Here is a 26,605-nt window from a genome sequence, read left to right on the forward strand (position 1 = left end):
TCTCCCATCCCATACAGTAAGACCATATACCTATAGATACAAATGTCACATAACTATAGTACTTGTACATAAAGGTTAACAGGCTTAAGCTCTGGGTTTCTGTGAAGTTTACTTGGAAGTATACAAGCCGACTGTATATCTAGAAAATACAATAAAAGTTAACCAAACTCCAAGTGTTAACAGTACACTTTAATTGCTATCTAAAGTCCAGTAAAATCCAGTTATTTAACTGTACAATACATATAACAAGAAATGTGCCCATGTTGTATTTAAACGTTTTATGCATATTTACCTAACAAATGGACTCAGTTATACATCTACGATTCCTATTGATTTTCATTTTGTATCACCATTATTTCTTCCACCAGGTAGCTTAGTAAGATATTTTTAATGCTCATTCTATATTTATTGCATAGATATTGAAAATACACAATTTGGGGGCCTATACTGTGTTGGGGATGTTCTGTTACATATTTCAGCTGTTTAAAACTTCAACCACAAGTTCATTTACTAGAGGACCAAATCAAAGGGCGTGCAACAAACAATCATTGAACAGCTACAGTTCCAAAGATAACATATTTTTGTACATGCTCACTATATAGCTTGTTACGTTAAAATATTCTGGTCTAGCAGTCTGATTTTGAGAATACCTGAGGATGCATAGGCTACTCCATTTTCAGTTATTAGTTAGGACCATAGACTCCTAATGAAGACTTCTTCCAGTCATGAGTGAAGGACATTAAAGGCAAGAGCCACCTAAATCATGTTGCACCTGGTCCTAATAGGAATATGATAAATTCTGTTTGATACTGTGTAACTTTTGAGAGATCGCTTACTCCTTAGGCCTGGCTTCTTTTTACCTTAATGCTAATTTGGATAAGAATGTTAGTTAAAGCTACAGTAAATACGTCAAGTTTCATTTCCTTAGCAGCTAAGCATGCTGTAGTTGCAGCAAAGAAAGGAAATGGCATGCCAAGTGCCATGGCTCCCACAGCCTCCTTGAACAGTCCTGTGTTGAGAAAGTACCCAGAACCCATGTCAGAGCAGCTACTGGAAATTCTGGCTGGTAGGTTCTTACCAGAAAGACAGAACAAAATCTGTTATTTAATGAATATTTTGTTAGGTAGTAAGCACTAAAGAAGCATGCAAATTACAAACGTCCTGCTGAATACGACAGAGAAATGTAAAAGAAGTGGAAACAAGTTTAATGGATTATTTTTGTGGAATGACTGTGTTTGTTTTAACTGGGACATTACTAAAAATATACTGCATGTTTTTCTTTATTCTTTGCTAAAGTTTAGCACTGGGAGTAGTTCATATGTAGCAATTGTAATTTGAATGTGGCCTTTGTTGTCAAATGTTGCAATATACTTTAAGTTGCAACTTCCTCATTCTTTAGAACATTCATTTAAAACACTCTCAGTCTTTCTCATTCTTTAAAACATTCACCTTATTAAGTTGCAGTTTCCCATTCTTGCTTTCTCCTTGAAGTTGGCTTGTTGCTTCCTCAGAAAGTCTGAACAAAGTTCCTTCATTGTATTTTTACATTAGAAGACCCGGAGGAATATAAATGCATGATTTGTAAATTTTGGACCTCAGATTAAACCATTTGAAGTATTTTTACTGTTTAAGCTTAGCACAGCATGTACTTGGTATATAGGTGTGCAGCATAACTAACCTGCACAAGTAAACTGCCTTTTGTGTCTTTTGAGCTGCATGTTCTTGGGAAAGGAATGCAGGGCCTTTTTTTTTTTTTTTTTTTTGACGGGTTTCCTAAGGAAGTCAGACTTGTACACTCATCCTGTGTATGTTTGTGTTTCAATTAACCAATTTCAGTCAAATTTGACAGAGGGGAAGAGGTATTAAGAAATAAATTTTCTTTAAGCTTGTGCAAGAAAGGGAGTGATTAGAGGAAAATGTCTTATTAATACCATAATTTCAGGAAAAGCTGTAGTATGAGCTCAGTTCTTGCTAGACATCAGAGCATCTGCAGGGGGACAAGCTGCTCTATGTAATCTACCTGTCAGAAGCGCTTTAATCATAGCTCACACCCCAGGCGATTAATTCTTCAAGTAGGATTTTTCTCTGAGATGGAGTTGCTCGTATCTAATAAGACACAAATTCAACCTGACTCTTGCCGCATGGTTAGGGCTCTTAAAACAGGCCTGCCTGTCTTTCCTTCACTCCCTCTCTTTTTGGATGCCTAATAAACTGTGGGATGTGCTGCAGCTTTTGTCTGCACAATTTAAAGGCCTGTTGTAAGATTCCAAATCACTGAAAACCAGACTTCTGCTGTAAATATATACTTAAGATATATAGGCTGTGAAATTTGGCAGTGCTTTTGGCTTTCCCTCACTTTGAGCAGCTGCCAATTAAGTGTAGATTTTTACATGTAAAATACAGTGCAGGAGTTCCTCAGCAGAGTTTAAAGGAAAGTATGACCCCCTGTGGAAACCTGATACTTTATGTAGTGACATAAACATTAAATGGAAGCAAATAAGTGATTGCTCCTTCAGGAGCTGGACCACTCTAAAACTGGAGGAAATGAAAGCTATTGGTTGGATCTAGAGGAAAACATACTGACTTCTGGAAAGATTAAGGAGGTAAATTATAGATTGGCTTTGTTGTTATTTTTACACTTACATGAGATTAATTGCTCTTTTATTTGCAAAATGTGAAACAGCTGTAGTCTTACAGTGGCTACAGTTGCTTTCAAAGTTGCCTTGTGAGGGGAAATGTAATGGGAAATGTGCGCTAGATTAAATCTTGGTTTTTAAAGGGCTTCCGTAGAGGCATAGGGTTTTGCAACTTCAGGGCCATGCTGAGAAACTACTACATATCATGTGGAAATTAAGAAAAAGCAGGAAAGAAAGATTCTCAGAAGCTATTTGCAGCAGGTAATACAAAATAGTAAGTTTGTATAGATACATTTTCAAGTAATTAATGCCACTGGTATTTATTGTGGGATTCCCTTGATTTGCTTTATAGATCATTGTAATGTTAGCACATCAAAAGGTAAGATTTTTCATGATGACTACTGCATTACAGAACCTAAATAAAAGTTATTATGAATAAACAGCACCTTTTAGACCACCGCTGCAAGAAAATCTGTGCTGTTGTTTTTATTTAAATCTTTACAATTCAATTCACACATCTGTGTGAATCTTCAAAAAAAATTAAACATTAACACTTTTTTTTCTTAAGATTTGCAGAAAACTATTTAGTACAAAGGAACTCTAATCCTTGGACCAAATTTAGGAACTAATATGTCCACCAGACCTAACAGTAGGACAAGGTTTATATAACCAGTGAAAAGAGAGTACATGTGAAGTGATTGTTAAAGAACAAGGGCTATGCTTTTGGGCTGAGAGCAGATTTGGGGAAAAACATTTTATTAGGGTAAAATACTTCCTTGCATTTCCCAATCCTAATATTACCAAAACTAAACAAAGTGGGATTGCTCAAATTCTAACTTCAGAAACTCCTACCTTTACAAGTCTGTATATATACATAGTCTGTATATATATGCAGGTAGCCTACATTACTTGCTATAATCTATTGTTTATAAATTTATCATTGTCCTGTTGTTTTGATAAATGTTATGATGACTATCTATGCTGCTCCTAAAAGGGTATTAATTGTTTATCATTTTCTCTATTGCTAATAGCTAAAGATCAGCCAAAAAGAACTTCAGCTTTCCACTGTGAAGGAATTACGTGGATTTCTCCTTTTAATCTGAAGGAACTCCTTAAATAGAAAACCAAATAACCCCAAGCCTCTTCAGTTGCAGGAAACACTAGTGTGGGTATGTAAAATTTTGGATTTCATGATCTAGATTAACATTTTGGTCAATAAAAAAATGCTGTGATAAGTTGGAATTTTACCTGTTTAGTTTAATTGGATGTGCTTTTCAACTTTTCATTTATTGATATTAAAATTATGTTGTATGCCATCAAATCAAATGCAAAGARTTTGCCAAATAATAGCATTTATTATATGCTATGTCAAAATATCTGACATCCAGGGATTACTTTAGTCTTTTTGGTGGTTGGTGTTTAAAAAGTCTTATGAAATAGGGAAGCTTCTGCCAGAAGGCTTCCTCCAAGCATAAGAGGTTCTTGATATCATCAGCCCAGTTTGGTTTTGACTCATCTCAAGCATTTATCACAAAGATGCATCTCAGCAAGGATGTAAATCAGAGACTTCACTCAGATTACTTCTTCATGGTTGAAGCAATTTCTTCTGTGTTGTATCTCTTCAAACATCTTCAGACTTCACTTTAATAATCTTCATTGGAAGCACTGTGGGAAAATAATCCAGAATGTCTTTCTACTGAAGAGTAGCTTTGCAAAGTTTTCAGTTCAAAAGAGCATTTTTATTACAGATGCCACAAAATCGCAATATGGGATATAAACATGGAAAATGTAAGTTCAGTTCTGTACATACTTTTTCAGAATAAAATCATGCACTAAGAAAAAATTACAAATTACATGTAGCAAAAGTCCCCATGTTCTCAGTAAACACAGTGATTTCCAGAACTCTTGCTAAAATTATTCTTTAAAGCACAATATAGATATAGGCTAATTTTATAGGAATATGAGTGAAGTTTCTTATTCCGAGAACTTCTTTACATAACTGAAGTTGTGAAACAGATCTCACAGTCTGCAACTTATTAAATATACAAAAAAAAAAAAGTATTTCTGAGACAACCAACAAAATTTTATTCCCCAGTTAACTATAAAATCATTTGTTGCTTAAATCCTCTCTCCTTCCTTTAAAAGGGAGGAAAATACAAGGGAGGATAGTGTAAAATACTGATCATTTTTGTTGCTTTTATGGCTTGGATACTATGTTTCTTATTAAATATTTACATGTCCTTGACAATACTACTACAGTGCCTTTCCTCTTTTCTGAACAGAATGCCAAAAACAGAYACAGCAATGCATGTTGGCTGCAGTATAAATCCAGCTGTAGATATGGGACAGGTTTGTATCAAACTGTTAAGGCCTGGCTGTATTTTACATTTGAATTACCAAGTACAAATCATTACTGTTTGGTGATTTTTCTCAACTTTTCATACATGTTTTCATACGTGGTTTTATTCAGATGTCATCCAGTGATTTCATTCTAAGTAACTCTTTATGTAATATGTAGAAGAATGTGTGCGTGCGTGTGTGCGTGCGTGTGTGCGTGCGTGTGTGCGTGCGTGTGTGTGTGCGTGTGTGTGTGCGTGTGAGAGAGAGAGAGAGTATGTGAAAGGCACATGGGGGCGCCCATAATGATCAATTTGCAGGCTTAGGATCACTGTCTCTCAAGTCTTTTGCTTAACTTTCAAACAAGGATTGTTTCTGTTCAGTTTAAACATTGTCTCATTGTATAATAACAACAAATTACTGTAATGGAGAAGTAATATTTAGCCAAAGGTGGTAATACGGAATAAATCAGGAGAGTGTTGCTGGGGCGATAGATGGTTGTGTTCATCTCGTGCAGGTTAAAAACCCCGAATCACGGCTCGGTATCCGTGCTTGGTGCTGTAACGCCGCTTGTGCCAGGCGTGCTGCGCCGCTGCCCCCCTCCGTTTTGCGGCCGGGCCGCCCTTTGCTGGCCGCTGCCGAGCAGCGGGGAGACCCCGGCAGGCTCCCGCCCCGCGGCGGTTGAGGCGCGCGAGGGGCGTGGCCCAGCGGCTGCCTCGGAACGACCGTTGGAGCCCAAGGGCCGTTGGTGGCCCCTGAGGCGAGGCGGGAACGGGCGGCCTGCCTCTTCGCCGCCAAGACGCGAGAGCCCCACGGCGAGCAACAGCCGCGGGCGGGCTGTGGGCTGCTTGCACCCGGGGGACTCTTCGCTCAGGGTAGCTGTGCCCTTCAGGGTGCCTGGTGGCGCTGGGAGACTTGCCTCCTGGAAGCGGTTTGCTGGGACACCGGTCCCTTTTCCACTTGTGCTTGGGGTCAGATCTCAGTTGCCGGGGCACTGAGGTCCTCCTTCTCACCCCTTCAGTGCTTCCAGCTGATATACAAGCCTGTTTCTCCACCCATGATGTGAGGGGCTTGGTGTATGCCTGATGCCCAGTCCCCTACAGTTGCAGGGAGGATAGTAAAATGTTTTCTTTAAAATGCCATTTGGAGAATGATTTGCAAAATTTCTTTTCCTATTTGCATCTTCCTGCCACCTTTTTGAGTATTATGGTAAAACATGATCATTGACCCAGTCCATCAACCTGAGTAAAACCCTGAGCATAAGTTATTTTAAGACTAAGATCAATGTTCTAACTTGTTATTTTAAAACAAGTCTGACAAGGTTTGTGKTTTTTTCATAAAATTTTACATCTTGACGTTGTGTGAATATGTGAGTGTCTCAGCTTTCTTTTTTTAATCCTAATGCTCATATTGCAGAGAGAAATTTGAAAGTGCTCCAACTAGAACTCACAGACTGAGAAACCAAAAAGAATTACTTACAGAAACAAAAAATGCATTAGTGTTTCAATTTTAAACCAGTTTTAGGAGGAATAAAACATAATTTTTGGATTCTGGAGTTAGGAATAAACTAATGCTGTTTATTTAAAAGCTTAATTTATAAAATTTATATTGTCAGAGCAAGAAGTGATTTGGTTACATTATGAAGTGACAGAATCTTTTTTTTTTTTTTTTTTTATCTTAAGTGTACATTTGGATAGCTGACTTAAGGAAATGGACAAGATAAAAATCTATGATCCTTTCATTCTTCATGTTTATTAGCTACATATTTAGCCAATCTCTGTGATGATGTGAACTTGAAAATCTCAGGGAACAAATCATTAACCTGTTTGAATTAGTTGAACTAAGGTTCCATTTTAGCTAAGAGTAGACATCTTTGAAGATTGAAGCCATTCTCTCCATTCTAGAGATGATAAATCCTGATGAGAGAGATGCAGCTAAAAAAAAAACAGTGTGGGCAAAACCATGTTTTATTATTTGGGCATTCCTCTTGACAACATGCAGGTTCATTTTGATGATGGATAAACGAGCAACTGCTAAAGTGTCTACCATTTTAACCATGGATGCTGTTAAAGGACATACAAAGAAGAGGGATAGAACATTACAAGCTGCAAAACTGAACACTTCTCTAGCATATAAAATAAAAACTAAATTAATAAGTAAGTCCTGTTAAAGTAAAACCAAAGCCATTTACTTTCTTACAGAGTATATGAATTCAAAGGGAGTAGTAAGGTATTTAACATGATTTGATGAATTGCTGCCTAGTGTAAAAATATTAACATAGTATGTTGAGAATTTTAGGATAGTCTGAAGGTTAAAACACATGATCTTAAGTTGATTATTTATCTAATTCTTCATATATTTTCAGTGCTTGCTCCTTGGCCTGGCTAGTATTTTAAAGAGAGTGTACTCAGGTGCATTTCTAACATCCATGTATTATTTATCTTAGGCATCTAAAAACTGTGGAACCAAAATTAGTAAATTAGAGACCTATTAAAATATATTTGCTATAATGTAATATTGACAAGCGAGTAAAGAGTTAACAGGACTGAAAATATCTAGTATTCCCATTTTCAAAATGAGATTTAAATAGAATTCTTGATTGAGCCATATTCTGAATCAAGAAAAATGACAAATATTTATCTGCCGATTCATTCATTTGCCAGAATGTACCTTGTTTTCCCAGTAAGTCAGGTTTAAATTCAAACATAGTTTTTTTTCATGATAGCCATTTTGGTTTTGTTTCTAACTCTGACAAAAACAACAGTATGAAACTTCTTAGACCCTCTTCTGAAAAATGCAGGGAAACTATAGACGTAGTGGAGCACCTCTACTTCAGAACTGCCTAATTCAAGCAACATGGTTAACTGTGTGTTGAGTTCTGCTTCTCTTTCTGTGATTGGTGCTGCAAGAACTGTTGTTAGTATGCATATTTGAACTTACTGTGTTTTTATGCCAAAATTACTAATTTTCAGTGAAAAATAATTAACAGTATAAGTGAGGAATACTAACTTCCTTTAGAAATCTCCACATTGCAATAATAGAAGTAAATCACTAATCTGAACAGTAATTTCAAAGCAGAATGTTTGGATTAACAAGGTTCCACTGTTGTTGCCTGTTTCCCAGTGCATGAGGCTTTGCAAATTTAAGATTATAGGTCACAAAATTAATAGCATAGGACAAAGAATAAATGTATTCGGAGTAGATTTCACTACCTTGCTCCTTTTAGTACTGTAAAGGGTGTGGTCAGAGTATGGTTAGTCTTGCCTTTCCCATCCCTGCTTCGATTTAACATTAACTATGTGTGTAGCGTGAACGTGATGCAAAAAATTCAGCAGCATCTTGGTAAAATGCAGTATCACTGAAAAAAGAAAAAAAAAAAATTCCTAAAGGGTCCTATAAAAGATGTGAGTAGGCAGAGGTTTTTTAGGACAGTGGAAGGTGTATTTCTGATTTAAAGTTTCTTTCTTTCTTATTTGGACTGTTGCATTGTAAAAATACATATTTGTTTTTTTAGAAAGCTAGAAATGTTTTTATGCCTGTAAAACTATCCATTTTTAAAATGCTTTCTTCTTAAAATATCCTTATTTAAAAAATTCAAGCTAGAGCAGAATCCATGCATGAAACTTGAACTTGCAGCTGACAGGGTAGTCTTCAGAAAGATACGCAACTAGAAACAGTTTTATATTAAAAGTGTTAGGCTTTGCTATTGTTCCACCAAAATATATTGATAGAAAAGTTATTGTATAGTGATGGTTCATACAGAGAGAGTTTGGAATTGAAGCTGTTGAAAGTAAAATGGTATGATTTTGTCTCCTTTAGATAACTCATCTATTTTTAAAGTGTCTTTAAAACAAAATAATAAAGCATTAGCTCTGGCTTTGAGTGTAGAGAAAGAAAATTCTCGGAAGCTAAAGAATGAGAAGATTTTTCTTCAGAAAGAAGTAGAAGAGCTGCAGTTTCATAATATCTTGCTTCGTCGAAAACTAACCTGTTTGGTATGGCGTAAATAATATAATTTAAAGTTAGAGCAGCTAAACCAAGCTTTAATTTTTCTTTAGAAGCATAGTATTGCTTCTTAAAATGGTGATTTAAAACATATACATCTCAGAGGAAAATTTGTGAGAAGTTACGTGAAGTTATGCTATCTCATAGCAAATCATTGTTCACATTTGATTTTCCTTTCATAGGATTATTTTGTGCTTACTGTTTTGTCCATTGATGCATCTGTCCATCTGTGGCTATTTTAGTGTCACTTTCAACTTTATTTTAATACTGCAATGGTATTAAAAATTAGTTTGTCTTTTAGCTGAGTGTGAAAAATTACAACATATAGTCACTTTCATATCGTCTCTTTTTAAATAAGCCAGTAGCCATTTAAAAGAGATTTTGTTTAATTATTTTTTCTTGTATATACAGAATAAAACTCTTACAGAAATAGAAGCTTTTTTGAATAATAACCTCTTAACTGCAATAGAAATAAGCAGTCTTTCTGAGGTAAGATGATGGTTTTTGAACTATTACGGTATTTAATTCTTTTCCCAGAGTAATATTTTCAAAGTACCTGAATGACTGGAATGTTGAAATCAGTTATGCATTTTAAAACATTTATCTCAATTGTTTAAAATTTGGGGTGAATTCCTGGTACAATGAAGTCAACGGAAATTTTGCGGTTGTATGCAAAAAAAAAAGTATGGTTTGATCTTGTTTACAAAGAATCTAAAAGTTATGTATCAATTAGACCTGATGAAGTCATGTCATGAAAAATAATGTGCAGTACTGCGGTAGGTGACATTCTTCACCAATGAGCTAATATGCTCTCCTTGCTTAGTGCTGGAGTGAGCTATGCTGCAGGAATAAATATCTCACACATGGAAACTTTATCAGAAAACGTAGCCCATGTTAGTGCTTGTGTCATGGCAAGATTGCAGTTAAGTGATTATCTTCTGCTTTAGTATATGCCTGTATAGTATTAACAAAATATGATTTTTGCTGTCTGTTCAAACAGTTGTTTAGTGTTGCTTTATGCTTCTATATACATAATGTGCTTTGGTGTTGCATTAATTATATCTACATGAAAAAACTGTACGGTGCTTTGGGATGCAAGTAATTAGATTTTGATAAATTTTGCTACAAGGTATTTTTCTTCAAAGTTATTGTGTATGTTTGAAAGAATATATTTTCAGATACACACTTTTATATATGTATCTTATCTGCAAAAGTTATAATTATTCAGTGAACCACTAAATATCATGCAACTTTTATCAGTACTTCTATTTTTGCCCATTAATTTATTTTTTTCAGGGGATATTTCTAATACTTAAAATTTAGGAGCATATTCAAATCTTTCTACTTCCCCACTGTTCTTTTTTGAAAGAATCTTCAGAGTTCTCTTCCCCTGTCAGATGGTCCAAGCAGCTGTACTGATGACCAGTTCAGGAGTACATGTCAGTCAGCCAGGTAGGTGGTTGTATTAAATATAGAAATTGCTATGTGTTTGTAGGTTTTTTTTTTTTTTTTTTTTTTTACTAATACTCTATGTTTTGTTTTAATATTTTTGAAGTAATGAGAAAAAATTTTCTGTCCAATTCAGAAATTACCTATTTGTGACTTGGAATTACAAGCAATATTGGTAGACAAAGCTTCTGATTGAATTTGTTTCTTTGTGAGAACTCACCAGCACAAAGCAGGTTTCTCTATCAGAAAAAATACATTTTACCCTAAGATACAGCCAGAACTAAAGCACATTTCATACCTGAGTTCTTGTTTTCTGCTTTTATATATTACTAAGGGAATGTATTAAACAAGTGAATATTATGGCATAAAATGTAATAAAATCTTCACAGTAAAATTTCCTCTTTTCAGATCTCTGGAACTGCCAGTGAAGCTTCCTTTAATTGCAACATCTAACGCAAAACAGCAGGATAGCCCTTCTGTTTGTGAAGTACTAAATTCTTGTAAAAGTACTACTGTTTTGTCAAAGGAAATACACTCAGATCAACTCAGGTTTGCGTTATCATTGCCTTCTGATAGAAATAATCAAAGGTCAAATGAAACAGACCAGGTGGAAGCAACTGTTGACACAAATACATTTTTAAAAGGTATGATGTATTTCTTTACAGGTGATTTGTTTTTCAGCCATCACTGAGACAGTGCTTAGTACATTACTTGATGTGCAATATAGGATATATAATAAGGTTCATAAACTGTAACAAATTATTTCAATTTAATCAAAAATAGAATGCTTACCCATAAATATAGGTATCCTGACAATCATTTGTAGAATAATGTTCATTGGGAAAAAAAAAGCTGAAATCATAACAAAACAAGCATGAACTGAATAAAGCTAAGATAACAACCAAATAATAACTTAAGTAGTCATAGAAATAATCATTTTTACTTATACCTAATTGCAAAAATCCCGCTTTGGTAAAATGCAAAACTAGCTCCAATTAACTGTTTTTTATGACCAACCATTGAAAATGTGTATTGATTAGAAAAATGCAGCTTGACATTTTCTATGCTTCTGGTCCAATCTTCAATGATCTGTCTTATTCTAATAGCTATACTATTCTTTTTTCCCCAAGCTGCTGAAATTTCTCTCTTTGCTCTTTGCAGAAAATCAGTTAGATACAGAACTAAACTGCAACAGTGTCTTCCTGACTCACGTCAATAATGCACAATATCCGAGACAGTCTGAGGAGTTTACAAAACAATATACTGATAGTTCATTGTCATTCTGTGGAAATGTGACTGAAAGAAAGAAGCATGCAGTACATTATAGGCCAAAACCTCAACCTAATATAAAGGATTTTGATAAAAAATGTAGTTCAAATAATCTGCTTCATTGTGGTATTAATGGCAGCAGGAACACCAATGACACGAACTTGCAGGCAAGATCCAGTGACTTGTCTCGCAGTATTCCTTCACCTCTTCAGCTCAGCAGTGAATGTAACATAGATTTTAAGATTCCTGTGGACAAGATTAAACCTGAAGAAACTGTTTATGATGCTGATATGGAGTTGACTGTCAGTGATGTAGGTGAACTACTCACAGTTACATCAAAAGATAAAGATAAACTACATCAAAATAAAAATAGTAATGCCAATTCTGATAAAATATCAGCAAATTTCAGAAGAGTAAAATATTCTAAAGAGAAAACTAAAAGCAAGCCTAAAGTAAGTTCAAATTCATATGCAGAAGAAAGGTACCCTAAGACTGACAGTAGTACAGATTCAAAAATTAATGACTCAGGAACTCAAATATTCCAAAATCAGACAGAACAGCTACCTACAGGGAATTCCTTAGAGAAACCGAGTTTAAAAAATACCAGCAAATATTATCGAGCACAGGATTGCCCAAGTAAAGCTAAAGATACTAGGAGGACATACTTGGTTAACCTAGTGAATCCAAGGAAACAAGAACAGGAGACAAATCAAGAAACTTTCCCAGAAAGGTTTGAAGATGTGGAAAACAAAATACAAAAATCAGACTCTAACACTTCTAATAATAAGATCTCACCTGAAGTTTATTGTGCTGAAAGTTTTCCATTCCAGGATAACACCTCTAATGCATTGTCTTTACAGCAGGACTTTCTACATACAAATGAGAAACGTATCAGCCCAGAAATGAACAGGAAAGCCTTTCAGAACCCTTCTAAAAAGAACGCAACAAAATATTGTAGAGAGGAAAATGAACAGTATAGAGAATATGGTTCAAAAAAATCTCAAACAGAGGTATGCCAACATGACTGGAAGAGAAGAGAAGAGCAGAAGAATAWTATAAAGAAAAATTACAACCAAAAATGTAGTTACAGACGAAGTGGAGAAACTGAAAGTGGTAATGTTCATAAAGTTATTCAGAAAATAGACCGAAGGAATAATAATGTTTCATCAGGCAGATTTAAACATACATTAGCAAAAGCTAGCCGGAAAGCATGTATAATACCAACAGAAAACCTTAAGCAATTCACACTTCGTAGAACWGAAGGGTTAAAAAATAAGAATGCATTGTGCACAGATGTTGTCCATGGTAATAAAATAGCTAAAACACAGCAAGTACAAGGAGCTTTAGATTCTCAGAATGGTGTAGCTATGAATACACTGCAAGCTAGTTCCTCCACAAAACAGGTGGCTGATGACAGTACTGACATGTTAAAGAAAGAGGTAGATTCCTCATCAGTGGCACATAAAAAGCCTTACCTTATTAATTCTCCTGATGATCAGGTAAAGAACCAAGGGAGCTTCATTTCTGATTTTACCGAGATCAGACCAGAAGAAAAGGATTTCAGGAATGTTGACCAAGGGGAGCAGAATATTTTGGACAACCAGAAAGTCCTGCCTGAGATAAGTTCCTTTATGAGCAATTTAAAGTCTACAGTTCAAAAATCAGAATTTTTAAAATTCTTACCTGTAGACTGCTCTGAGAATATGCCATTAAGTTCAGGTAGCTTTTTTCAGGAAGGTCTTCCCCATGTGGAGTTCCCAGTTGTTGATTACCATAATGTTTCAGTGAACTTCTCTATCCTGAAAAACTCTGAAATCTGTGGAAAAAATGATCATACTAAAACACTGGATGCTGAAATAGCAGAGCAAAAACTGGATCATACTTCTACAGAAACTTATAAAAAGTCTCTGTCACTTTGTCATGGTAAGTTTATGGGAGACAGAAAATAAGGGCTTTTTAAATTAGGTAATGCCTGGAATAGCGGTAAGGTACCTTCTCTGAATATGACCCCATTCTTATTCTTTGATTAGACTGGCTAAAATAGGAGTGGAAAAAAGTAAGACAGAAAATCACTAACATTATTCATATCCTCTATCGTATTATCAGTCATGATGTATTTTCAAGTTGTGGTATTTAATATTCCTATTATTTTGTAATATATTCTAGGATGATGTTTAGCCAGGCAGATGCAAGCAGTCTACATTCTTGAGAAGCAGTTAAAGTTGGAGCCTGTACTAATTTTACAAAAGAGTGGTAGAATTCAGAAAGTTGGGAATAAAAAGATACAATAACTTGGGCTTTTATACAAAGGGGAAATCAGTGAACTACATTGTTCCCTTCATAAATGGAGAACAGAGGCAAGAGTTGTTTTAATTAACTGGGTTTACAGATTTAATTTGTATTTCTTTAGGAACACTGTAATTCAATGGGAATTCTCAGGCCTTTACAGAAGATATTTTAAGCAGGTCTTCTGTAGCATCTGCTTATGAGTGTATGAGTATGCTTTCATATGACAACCTTTTTTTAAAATAAGATATTAAGTTAAGAAAAAAATCAAACTTTACAATAGTCTAGAAGATAAGCTTTGGATTATTTTATCATACAGTGAAATTACTGTAAAGGTGGTGAAGGAATGTATGAATAACACATCTATGCTAGAGTCAGTTTCCTAGCTCAGATTGATAGCTTTAATCCCAAACTTTTAGTCTAATATTGTTTTTGCTTCATTTGAATGCTATGACATTATAGCCAAATAATCTCCTGTTTTACAGGACCACAGAATAGGAATACTGGCAGAATTAGAACACTGTGCAAGATACTACTCTTGGTAGTTAGTGGTTGCTTCTTCACAGTTTAGATTTCTTTTGAAGGTAGAAATAAGATCCTATAATTTTATTAGCTTCCATGAGAAATTAATAAAGCCTTGTGATCAGCAGTATCAAAGATTATTGACGTAAAAAGAAGCAAGCAATTATCTGATCTTCATTCATTTAAGCATAGTTCAAAAACCAGTTCATTTTTCATTCTGCATTCAAATTTGTGTCTTAAATTAAAAGGAAACAAGGAAATGCAGTGCTTTCTGATGAATCCAGCTCTTCTGCCTCACTACCTTGAGCTGTGCTTAAACACAGCTTGAAAATCTCCTGGCATGGAAGCTTCTATCTAATTAGGTCTGTGTGAATGTAAACGTTCATGCTTAAAGGCATCCAGCTTTCTTAAATAATTCAGACTCATAGATGTCTCAGAACACTTACTGCTCAAAAAGAAGATAAACTGATCTCTGACCTCAAGTTTTAAGAAGTTAGGGTCAGAATTACTTCCCCTTTAAACCTCATCCAAGTCAAGACTGATTTATGAGACAGTCAGAGTTGGGAGGTGTTTCATGATCAAGAGCCCCCTCTCATTTAAATGAAACAGACACTGCTCTTCCTTAAGGAAAAAATGAACTCTGTCAAAAAATAATGCTTTTTTTCCTTTTGCCTTCATAAGTCATGAGGGACTTACTGCAAGCAGCCCAAAGTCACTTTAATACACCTAGTATACTTACAAGTAAAGTTAGCAAAAATCCAGTGAAGAACCTCTGAAATGTGGTAAGCAGAGACACAGAACAGTAAATCAGAGGAATATTTATAAAATGAACAGTCTTCTCCACTAAGATATTTTACCTGATTTCAGCACAGAATTCTGTTACAGAGTGATGGTAATTTAGCACTATCAGTTTGACCATTAGTTAGGAGTGTGCAAGACATTGATGTTATTGCGAAGAAAGAAGATCTTYACTTCTTTAACATATAAACATTCAGTGTTATAATTTATTAGTTTCAGGATAGGCATAACAGAAAATTTGTCATTTATCCAATATCAGTCTCCTCTATGAGATAAATAGCACATGTCTTTTGTCACACAGAATCTAAGGTGAGTAAAGACTTCAAACTCAGGAAATGAATATAAGAGAGTTTTAATTTTAATTCTATTGCAAAGCTACATCCAAAGTGTTCTTATCTGGATGCATGGAATCTAAAACCGATCTGTATCAGTGAGGAATATGCATTCTCGGAAGAACTTTTACGGGATCCAGATTAAGGGTATATTTATTTCATTTTTGATTATGCACTGCATTGAATCTCAGTGCTTCTCAGAAAGACTATAATCTATGAATGGTTTAGAATCTTTTGAAATGTGGATTAAAGTAATAATTTCAGTATCTATCACAAACTACTGAAAGTATTTTTCTCCAAATTAAGTAGTGATATTTAGTTTAGCATTMTGAATCGGTCTTAAAAACTCAAAAGTTTACAGAAAGTTAGCACAAATAGTGCTGCTTTTACCAAGGCTGGCTAATTTTTAGATACAGTATTTCTCTTTGACATGTTCTGTGATTCAAAATATGAGACATTGTAAATAGCTTCATAGTATGTAGATTTAAAAATATGGGGGCTCACTTAATCACCTTGCTAGGTTCATTTCTCACAGAATTGTCATAAAGTTGGAAAATGTGGTCCTAGGGAACTGCCTTGTACAGATTAAATCTTCGAATTACAAATGTATGCCATCCCCCTGCATTTAAGGCCAGGACCTGTTTGAAGTTTTACTTTTTTCTGACTGTAACAACAGCTTTTGGGAGCCTTAAATAGCTAGCTTCAATTTCCAGTACTTCTGAAGCTTTCTTAGACTGCCCCAAGAGCCATAGCAGTCCTCAGACAGCTCAAACTAGGATAGGTGAAAGCTGCTGTAATGACATTTGTTTTTGCTCACCTATTCCATCGTTTGATGAACATCTTTAGATTAGGAGCAGTAACCAATTGATTGAATTAACAAATATTAATTAAAAATAATTATGAATTGAAAATTTACTTAATGATTCAGAAAATATTTAAAATAAAGTATACAAACTACTGTATTCACAGGGAGAAAGGCTTTGCAAGATCTGACAAATACCAGTATACATTCTCAGGTTTCCTTACCTAAATCCCCCAAAACTTTAGAAGAAAACTCAGCAGCACGAGCTAGACGAGGAAGAGCCGCTATTTGCTACAAAGAACCCAAATTAAACAGGTAGGTGTAAGTAAATGAGTTTTTTTTTGGGGGGAGGGGGGTTGTTTGTTTGTTTGTTTGTTTTGTAGTATGGAACTATCTCTAATAAAGATTTTCTATTAAAAAAAAATCTTCATCAGTTGGACTGTTTCTTCTGTAAACTCAATTGGAAACATACCTCAATATTGATGTAAAATGTTTCCTGTTATTATGACAGGATTCCCAGTGCCAAAGTAAGATGGCATTCTTCAGTCCTAAAAGCTAAAATACAGTTTATAATTTATTCTAATATTTTATACTAGTGGTGAATAATTGTGAATTCTTAATGTTTAATATGTCATAAACCGTTTAGGGGATGTACATTTGCAAATGTTGTACTCAGATGTAAACTTTTTACTATAATAATATCCTTATAATCTTGTCAAATGGCAAGACAATTTTTGTAGTAATATTATGGAATCCAATGGTTTCGCTTCAACTAACTACAACTAAYATAAGAAATCATCTGAATTTCAAATATATTAATTTGATAATTAGTTATTTACCTTGCAGTGTTCTTACCAAATTCAGTGACGCAAATCAGGCTTTCCAAATTTGTTAAGAAGACAGGACAGAAATTATGTAATAGCTATTAAAATTTTAAAGAGGATTTTAAAGTCAAAAACTTGCAAAAGAAAATTAATGTATTTGCACTTGTGTGGAGTAGAGTAGGCCTAAATCCTGATGGACCTTTAGGTTGATTATTTCTGAAAATATTCTGAGACCTTTCTGTTATAATGATAAGAAAAAAATAATATTAATTTAAGAAAAAATTCAGCTGTGTGTATATATGCATTAGTAGAGTACATATTCATGAGTTAGACATTATCAATATTTCCTTATAATAAGAAGAAAATAAACCCATGAACTGAAAAAAATTAGCCTGCTGTTCTCATGCACCCCAAAAATATTTTTGTTTACCTAAGTAAGCAAACAATTAATAGCAGCAATGAGACTGAGGACAAACAGGAGCAAAGAGTAGCAAAGAAAGTGTCTTTTCATTCTATTGTTTTCTAACATTTTAGAGATATTTATGCCATAAAGTTTGTAAAAGAAATGCAGAAGGATTAGAGTTACATTTTTCTTTTACTAATCTTAATTGGATACTAAAATAATGTTATGATATTATGATATTTACACATTCTCCTGTTAGACCCCACAGTGATTAAGTTCTGTATTTCTGGAGAGAGACAATAAGCTAATAACAGAAAATACTTTTGGATTTCACTTGAGATTTTAGATACTGTCTCTTCTTTATATTTTACTTTCAAATATACTGTCCTGAATGGATGCTATTAGGCCTTTGGTTTAAATCATTTTTGTGTTTTGCCTTAGAGGAGTAAGTTACAATTACTCATATATTAATTGATATGTGTCACATAAAAAAGAGTATGATTTTTAGCATTATTTTTGGAAAATAATTTTTGTTTGTGTCTTGCTATTTTGGACATATTTGTTTTTCATAGACTTAACTTTTGTGTATCAAGCTTTCATTGATAGTATTTATCATTTGGAATTGTTATTATAATGACATAGGTAGTTGCTGTAGGCGTTCACCCATTACGGTTGTTTTATTTCTTTTGTTTACAGCAAATTAAGGCGTGGAGATCAGTTTACAGATACAGATTTTCTGGATTCCCCAGTCTATAAAGTAAAAAATAAAAGAAGTTTTAAAAGTAAATCAAAATTTATTTGAAGAAGACAAGAGAATTGCCTTTATGAACAGTATTTTTAACATGTATACTTTTTTTTTTTCCAAAATGGTATAGACTGCTTATTGTTCTTTGATTAATAAAGGTAAAACACAGCCTTCCAGAGTGGAATTTTCTGGGAAGGAGCCTATATGTAAGTGACACAGAATACCTCACTGAGGAAGACAATACAAGTTAGACTCCACTGTGGTGTTATGCATTTTCAGCCAGTAAATCGTAGTCCGTTTGAAGGGTTTGCAGCATTTCTTAATTTGTAAGAAAAAGTGTAAGTTTTAATGAGAATAAAAATAAATCACCTTTGCGAATTACACTGAGTTCTTAATATTTGTCATGAGCAGAATTATTCTCAGTTCTGGTTGGAAAAGCAGAAGCATCCCAAATTTTGACAAATCCACTGAAACAGATGGAGCAAGTCCCATTATTTTTTAATTATGCAGTGGAAAAAAATGTGATAGTTGACTTTTTTAGATTTGACAGAATCATACTGAAATTTGAATGAGAGGGTCTAATTTTTTTGGAATAGTAGAAATCCAGAGTATATGCCAGAGGCAATGAGACAGAAATAGCACTATAAGGTGACAGAGCACTGGAACAGGTTGCCCAGAGAGGTTGTGGAGTCTCCTTCCCTGGAGATATTCAAAACCCACCTGGACGCGATCCTGTGCAACGTGCTCTAGGTGACCCTGCTTGAGCAGGGGGGTTGGACTAGATGATCTCCAGAGGTCCCTTCCAACCTCAACCATTCTGTGATTCTGTGATAATAGAAATTCAGTAGTAAATATGATCCAGACAAAGCAGAGCCGTGAGTTTCCAGTTGCCTGGCTGTTAGTGTGACAAATACTACGACCACATCCTAACATTTGGCTATCAGACTTCTTATACTGCTTCTCCTCTGGACCCTCATGAATCACTTCCATGTCCCCTAATACACTGTCAGCAGACAAATAGTTTTCTGGGATGATCTGAATCACAGTTGTTGCCAACTGCAGGCTGTAGCTCACAGTACACACAACATTTACGGATTAGATTGGATAAGGCTCAGGTTCATTCTGCAACCGAGCTTGCTATAGCTCATTTTAACCCATTATAGCTCATTCAGATATGAATAAATTACCTTACTTGCTTATAGAAGATGGTTCTTCACACAATATACAGTTAGGCTGAGAAATTCCTTGCCACAGGAGTGGATGTTACTAGGCTGCAGGAGCTTAGAAGTTGATTGGAGAAATTCATGGAAGGAAAATCTATGAGGAGTTACCAGAGACACCATTTCTGGCACAGGATGTCCCTGAATTGCAAATTGTTGAAGGCTGGAAGAGTATTTCTGGGAAGTCTCACTAGACATTTCAACAACTTTTATATTTTTTCCAAGGCATTCACTGCTGAAACCTTCAGAAACCTTCATTTTGTTAGTTAGACCTTTGGTCTGACCTAGTACATCTCTTGTGATTGATATTCCTGAATTTATTATACATGCTTAAAAACAAAAAAAAAATCTGTGTACTCTTTGTACTTCCATTGTAACTAGCATCACTTTGATCTCTTACAACATGACTGAAAGGTGGAGATTTACAAACAAAAAGGAATTTTGCAGGTTAATATTTGTTCCTTAAAAAGCTTTTTGCTGAGAAGGGAGGTAAATGCATGTGGTTTTACTTGTACCATTATCACAGAATAATTCGATATTATAATAATGGTGGTTTGCAAGACATTTGTAATTCTCACCATAAAATGCTAAAAGATGCTAAGTGTTTCTATTCATGTGTTGTTTATGTAGTTCATGCTAGGTTTGAATGACTCATTTCCTCTATGTATAATCTTGTATTTGTATTCTAAATGATCTCTTTTGAAAGAATGCGTATTTATAATTAATCCACATAATTATTCCCAGTAACTATTACAACTGCAAAAAAAATTAAACATATAACTATTCCTGGCTATATAACTTATTTTTTTTCAAAAAGTCAGGCGCTCCATTTTGAGAAAACATCTGAAAAATTTTTTAGGCTTATATAAACAATACAGCTTTTAAGATATACTTGTAATCTGATATATTTATGTTATGGACCTGTGTTGTAATCTTGATAGCACCTTTTTTGTTGGCAACTTTAAAAAGCTTGAGTTTTCCATCTTGGTTTTGTATTTATCTGTAGAAATAGTATGCAAAATATATCTAGTATTTAGACAAACATAAGAACCTTCCAGTATCTTGATCCCCTTCATTGGCTCAGGCTCTTTCAGCTCTTTCTGTTCTTTGCATATGAGTGCGTCTTTCATCCGTTCATCATTGGAGGCAGAGAATGACAGTATTATTTCCTGGCAGTCTTTAGTAACTTCTCTGAAACTGCTTAAACTAAGACAAAAGAGATGTTCTTTTACATTATTTCTATTACTACAGCCACAGTGTCAGTTAAGCTGATTTTCTTTATAAATGGGGAAAAGCAATTCTTTAATCTTTTTATACTATCTTATGTTGTACAGATCAAGAGATATAGAGAATAGAATTCTCATTAAGAACCTTTTAGCAAAAGCAGATTTTACAGTGAGCTTTTGTAATTACACGAAAGAGAATAAAATACAATATCATAAAGGATAAATTTATAAATTCAGGTTTGGGTTAATTTTGTTTTCTGAATATGAAATGTGCGCTGGATGCAACAATAGATAGCTGCAAGATATTAAGCAGTTATTAATATTATAGTATAATAATGTAGCAGATATTAAGTAGTTGTTTAATTTACTTAATCTATTCAAAAAATAATAATTATTAAGCTATTTAATTAATTGATTGATTATTTTTTTAGATACAGAGTGGTGACTGCCCCAGATGGAATACAAATCTCTTCCATAAATGCGTGGGTACAAATAATCTTGTATTTACCAACAGTTGCTTCCAAATCAGGATCCAATCAGAGATTTTATTTTTTTTATTTCCACCTGTATTAAATTATTTTTTATGTATGGAGAAGCAATCTGGGCTGGATTTATGTTAATTCAACTCTTTAGCCATCCCATTTAAAAAATCAGTATTTTAAACCTGAATATATGTCTGAAGTATTTCATGCCAAAGTATTTAGAGCTGAAAGAGGAAAAAGTTCCTCTTTAAATTGTTTTCTCCTCTGTTTATTTGAGTAGAATTAAATCAGTCAAACAGTATATTGAAACTTAGTATGGTATTACTGCTGTGGGGAATTAATCTGTTGCTAAATGAATAGAAATGAAAGGAAGTATTGTCTGGATGAAGAAAATGTTTCTTCCTATCCTGTATGTATTTTTCATATTACTCTGTAAATTACACAGAAGCCGAACCTTCCACCTTGATTACAGAATTGAATCAACTGAGAATTTCCTGGATTAATTCCTGAAGTTAACACTTGTTTTCAGAATTGAAGAGTAATCACTTATTAAGGAGATAATTGTGAAAACCCTGATAAAGTACCATCTTTTGACATATGTCCATTGTCCAAATGGTTGACTTTAATGAATCTCCTTTCMAGAATTTAAGACAACTAAATCACAATAATTTTTGTTATAGACCCTATTAAAGTTTTAGTCCCAACTGTCCTCTTCCAGCTTCTCTCCACAAAATACTGTTGACATCTACAAATTCGCATAATGAATCACTGAATATGTTCTAACTCTCTATGTTAATTACTTAAAATTATTAATGTACATAAGTGTATGCAGAAATTGGGCATGGGGGCCATAATTTTAACTCTGTTGATTGGTTTTCTTCTCCGAGTCATTCAAACAACTCATTTGAAAAGCTACTCAACAGTGGAACACAGTTTCTTTATGATAACAATTTCTTTGCAGATGACATTTGTCAAAGAAAAGGTGGTTTATAAATAACAGTTAAAGTTAGTGTTCAGAAAATCCTTATTTGATAACAAAATTGTTATTAAAATAAACAAAGATGCATTGCTCAGTAAATAGCCAAAAGATTACAAATTGTGGAATATTTGTTGTTTTTTGTGTTGAAAAGCATTTTGCAGTTTAGAACAGAAAACAAAACTTTTCCGTTCTTTTCTTAAGGTTTACCAGTGTTTTTTATCAGTGAAGATTTTTGATTCCAGCATCCAACCCAAGAACTTGTTTCCATCTAAATTATAAGTAAGAATTCAATTGTTACTTTTACATTCTGTAAATAATATAGAGAGTAAATCTAATGTGTGTGTTAGGGAATGTATCCTAAAAATCTGAAGAAGGTTTAGCGTCTTAAAGCCAAAAATGCAGAAAGCCAGATGTGCAGTTTATCATTCCTGATCTCGCAGTTGGAACAAGGCAGAGCAGAAATCCTTTGGTTTTAATAGCATTTTTCACATCTACAGAAGATTGCCTGTACATCTTAGATTGAAGGATCAAAAATACACTGAATGTTATACATATTTTCAAAAATCAAATATAAACTGGAATTCAAAAATCTTCTCTCTTAATTCCAATGCAGAATTTAATGCAAGTGTCACTTACATAATTACATTTCCACATTAATAGAGTACCCATTAAAATATTTTACTACCTTTATTATGACCTTTTTGAAAATCCTCTAGGCTTTAATATTCTCTTTTGTTTAAAGGCCTTTATACAGCTGAACAGTCTGTATATTAATAGCAGTACTTGCGTAAGTTAAAACAGCTGATACAATCTGTTTTTAAATTAATAAAATTCCAGGGTGGCAGTATTGTCTGAGCTCCATTCAAGAATCCACTCCTGTAAAGGTACAGTAAAAATTAATAATTCTATTATCTTTGATACAATTTTTCATATCAATGACAAAATTTTTTACTTAAAGAAATGTACACATGTTCATAATGAGATGCTAATTGTTAGTGTTAGGTTACTTAACTTGCAATTTGGTTCAGTTTAGTTTACTTCAACTTCATGCATTAACAGTGCAAAGAGTTCCATTATGCAGTTCCAGTTGTGCATAACCTTTCTTCAGTTTATTTTCTCTCCCATACAATCTTGTCAGTGTTTTCTTCAGCCACCTACTATTCCATCACTGCTGTATAGTAATTTAATTCATAAACATTAAATATTTTTGTTGTCACCAGAAACTGGCTGAAGATCAGCAGAAATCTACTGTAGTTTACAAAAGGGAAAAGAATTAACATGGATTCCCAAATCCCAAAGTTATTTTAATTGAACTGCTGGAGCTGGAAGTCATGTGCTGTGGATATGCAGACCTCAGGTGCTTCTTACTGTAGCAAATAGAATCAAGTCTTACACCAAAAAAACACAATTTCTGTCTCTTGGTTTATTGCTATGATAATCTCATTAAAAAAAAAAAAAAAAAAGACATGATTATTAAATGTCTGTGACCTAGTTCCTGAAAAATATGTCTGGTTTCTTTGGCAAAAATTTGTATACATTTTAAGAAAATGGTTTTTCATTTTATATAAAGCACTTGTAAACAGAGAAGGTGATTTCACATACTCAAGTGAAAGAAATGGTATGACCATATATTAGGTGTAAATAAGTATTGTCAAAGCGTATTATACTGGTAAAGTAGTAATATTTGTTCTTAAGACACMTACAACACAGACAACTATATATATGCTTGTCGCCTTAGGCACCATAGTCAATAGAAAGAAACAGTCAATTTTAGTGATTCATCTGATTTATTTTAAATGCCTACTTTATGATGAGCTGAACTATGCTGTAAAATTCCTGTTCTCTTCATCGATTATAAAAGGAGGATCAGGTAACTAGCTCACACTAGACTAGATGGCTAGTTTTTGTTAGATGTATTTCATCCAAAAAGTCATATAAAAAGAAATACTGATAAACTCTCTAAGAGATTTCTCTTTCTCTTCATTTTCTTCCATATACCAATGAGTTTTATTTCTTTAAAATGCAATCTATCCTTTTATCCAAATCACTTGGCTACAGAAATCTTATATTTAGTAACCACACTTGCACTGCCTTCCAAGCATTTTCATTCTTCAGCTTCTTTATATAAAGATTAAAACTACCAGTAAAGTTTTTTTTAAAGGTCTGTAATCGAGTTTCCTTCTTACTATTACTTATCACCAACATGGGAGTAGGGAGCATTTCTGGACCACTACTGAACACGAGAGAGCTAGATTTGTGGGCAGATTTGTTTATATATTAATATATTTGAAAAAGATTTGCTTCATGAGACATGTATGGAATCAGGATGTCTGATTCAGGAACTGCCTATCCAAACTGTAAATGACAACATCAGTGTTTTATGTAATAGCAAGGGAGAGCAAACCATGGGTCATCAGTTTTATTATCTTTGGGATGAGAAAATTCAATCTGCCTACACTGATAAAATATGAAAAAAGCAACTTGTAGCTTTGAAATAAGCTTAGAGTTTATGAATTATAGAAATGAATGTTTGTTAAAATTATCTAATTTGTTTTCTTCTAGAATCTACCTATTTACTATGACATGGCAAAAATGCATGATAGTCGTAGAAGGTTTTCAAATGAAGACACCAAACAGTTCACAGACATACCAGGTTAACCATACTGGCATGCAATAACCATGATTGCTGGCTGCTGCCTGCATCTTTTTGCTATAATTCTCTTGCTATTATATTTTCCACTTTTTAAATTTCTAACTACACAATAAAAGAAACACTGTCCAGTCATATACTGTCTGGGGGATCTAAAACTAGGTATTTGAAAGCAGGATGAATGAGAGCATACATCTGCTTTCACAGATGTATGTAGATTAAAGCTTCATTTATTTATTAATATTGCTATGATACTTCTGTTATTTCAAATATATTGCTGTTGGAGACGAGTATTAGATTTAATTAATGCTTTGATTATTTGTAGCATGGGAACAATCCTGACCAAAATATCTTATGCTTAATGGGAGAAAAGGAGATTACTAGAAATGAGGAAGTTCATGACATTTTTGAAAGGAAAGATCATCTGCTCTATTAGCATTAGAGATAGCATACAGACTTAGCACAAATATTAATTTATTTGAGTTTAATAATAAAGGAATCATCCAAGTGTCATTTAACTGCAGTCACTTCTGTTTATATTGTTTTTTTTATTATTATTTAGAAATGCGCTTACTTAATATGCTTTTAAGTACAAATAAGAAAACTTAACCTACCAGGTCATTAATGGGCACTAAATGGATATTACCATCTACATTCTCTCCTTACAGTTCTTTATGTACTCACATCCTCCTCCCATTTGCTTCTTTATGGAAACATCTCAGTGAATATACATAAAAAAAGGTTTACCTTTTAATCATGAAGATAGGAAAACTGAAAAATATCAAGACTCCTCCAAAATCTCTACTAGAGATAGAGGAAGATATTCCAGCATCCAGATTCTGATTCAGTTTCTTTCTTAGTAAGTAAATAACTATTCCCTGTTTTTGAGAAGTGATAATCCATTCAAAATAATTCAGATATATCACATTACCTGCTCCCTTTTCCTGTGAATTGCCAGAATTTCAGTCACACATTTTGGCAGAAAAATGAGTCATACAGGTCAAAATGTACTTCTGGRTATAGTTTTCTGATGCGTCCATTTTGCATGTTTTGTTGAACTATAACATGAACAGAAGCACAAAAAGGCATTATTTACAAATATTTAAGTCATACCATAACTCTTTGTTATTGTTTTTTCACAAGTCTGTAGCCCCAGAGCAACTTTCCCAAGATCCTGTAGAACATTCCAACATGCATGAATTTGGAGTTAAGTCTTGCTGAGGTAGTTTATGTACAGAACATTCATTCCTAAATGGAAAGCTCATCCTAGCTGTGGCCACCAGTTCCAGAGCCCATGCAAAGATTGTGTATGTGTATCAGTAAGGACAATAAGATGTGTTCACACGGAACCTTATAGAAAAAGAAAGTTTGCTTATTCCATTAGTGTGAAAAATCTTGCAGTAAGAAGCTTATCATCCAGGCACTGTGATCTGTATCTCAAAACAGAGTGTTAAAATTATTATTTTAGAATTTCAGGAACCATTTTTTTCCTTCTGAAACACAACTGTGTATGTTGCTACATCAGCAAGATCATTATGAAGAGATGCAGAAATGAATGGGAAAGTAGATTTTGTCCTGATTCAATATTATTTAAGAAAGAATTACACACAGGATATTTTACACAATTCTTTCCTCTAATT

At 33.9% G+C, this 26,605-nt stretch overlaps 1 protein-coding gene across 1 annotated transcript; it reads left to right on the top strand.

Annotated features, from left to right (window-relative positions):
- Nucleotides 1–11,738: 11,738 nt before the first annotated feature.
- Nucleotides 11,739–18,648, top strand: LOC112969294. Its single transcript, XM_026072437.1, has 4 exons — nt 11,739–11,743; nt 11,836–13,619; nt 16,604–16,751; nt 18,360–18,648. Exons 1-4 carry the CDS (start codon nt 11,739–11,741, stop codon nt 18,463–18,465), a joined length of 2,043 nt encoding a protein of 680 aa, XP_025928222.1. The 3' UTR covers nt 18,466–18,648.
- Nucleotides 18,649–26,605: the final 7,957 nt, after the last annotated feature.

Source organism: Apteryx rowi, unplaced genomic scaffold (assembly GCF_003343035.1).
Source record: "Apteryx rowi isolate R43461 unplaced genomic scaffold, aptRow1 scaffold_342, whole genome shotgun sequence".
Classification (NCBI taxonomy): Eukaryota; Metazoa; Chordata; class Aves; order Apterygiformes; family Apterygidae; genus Apteryx; species Apteryx rowi.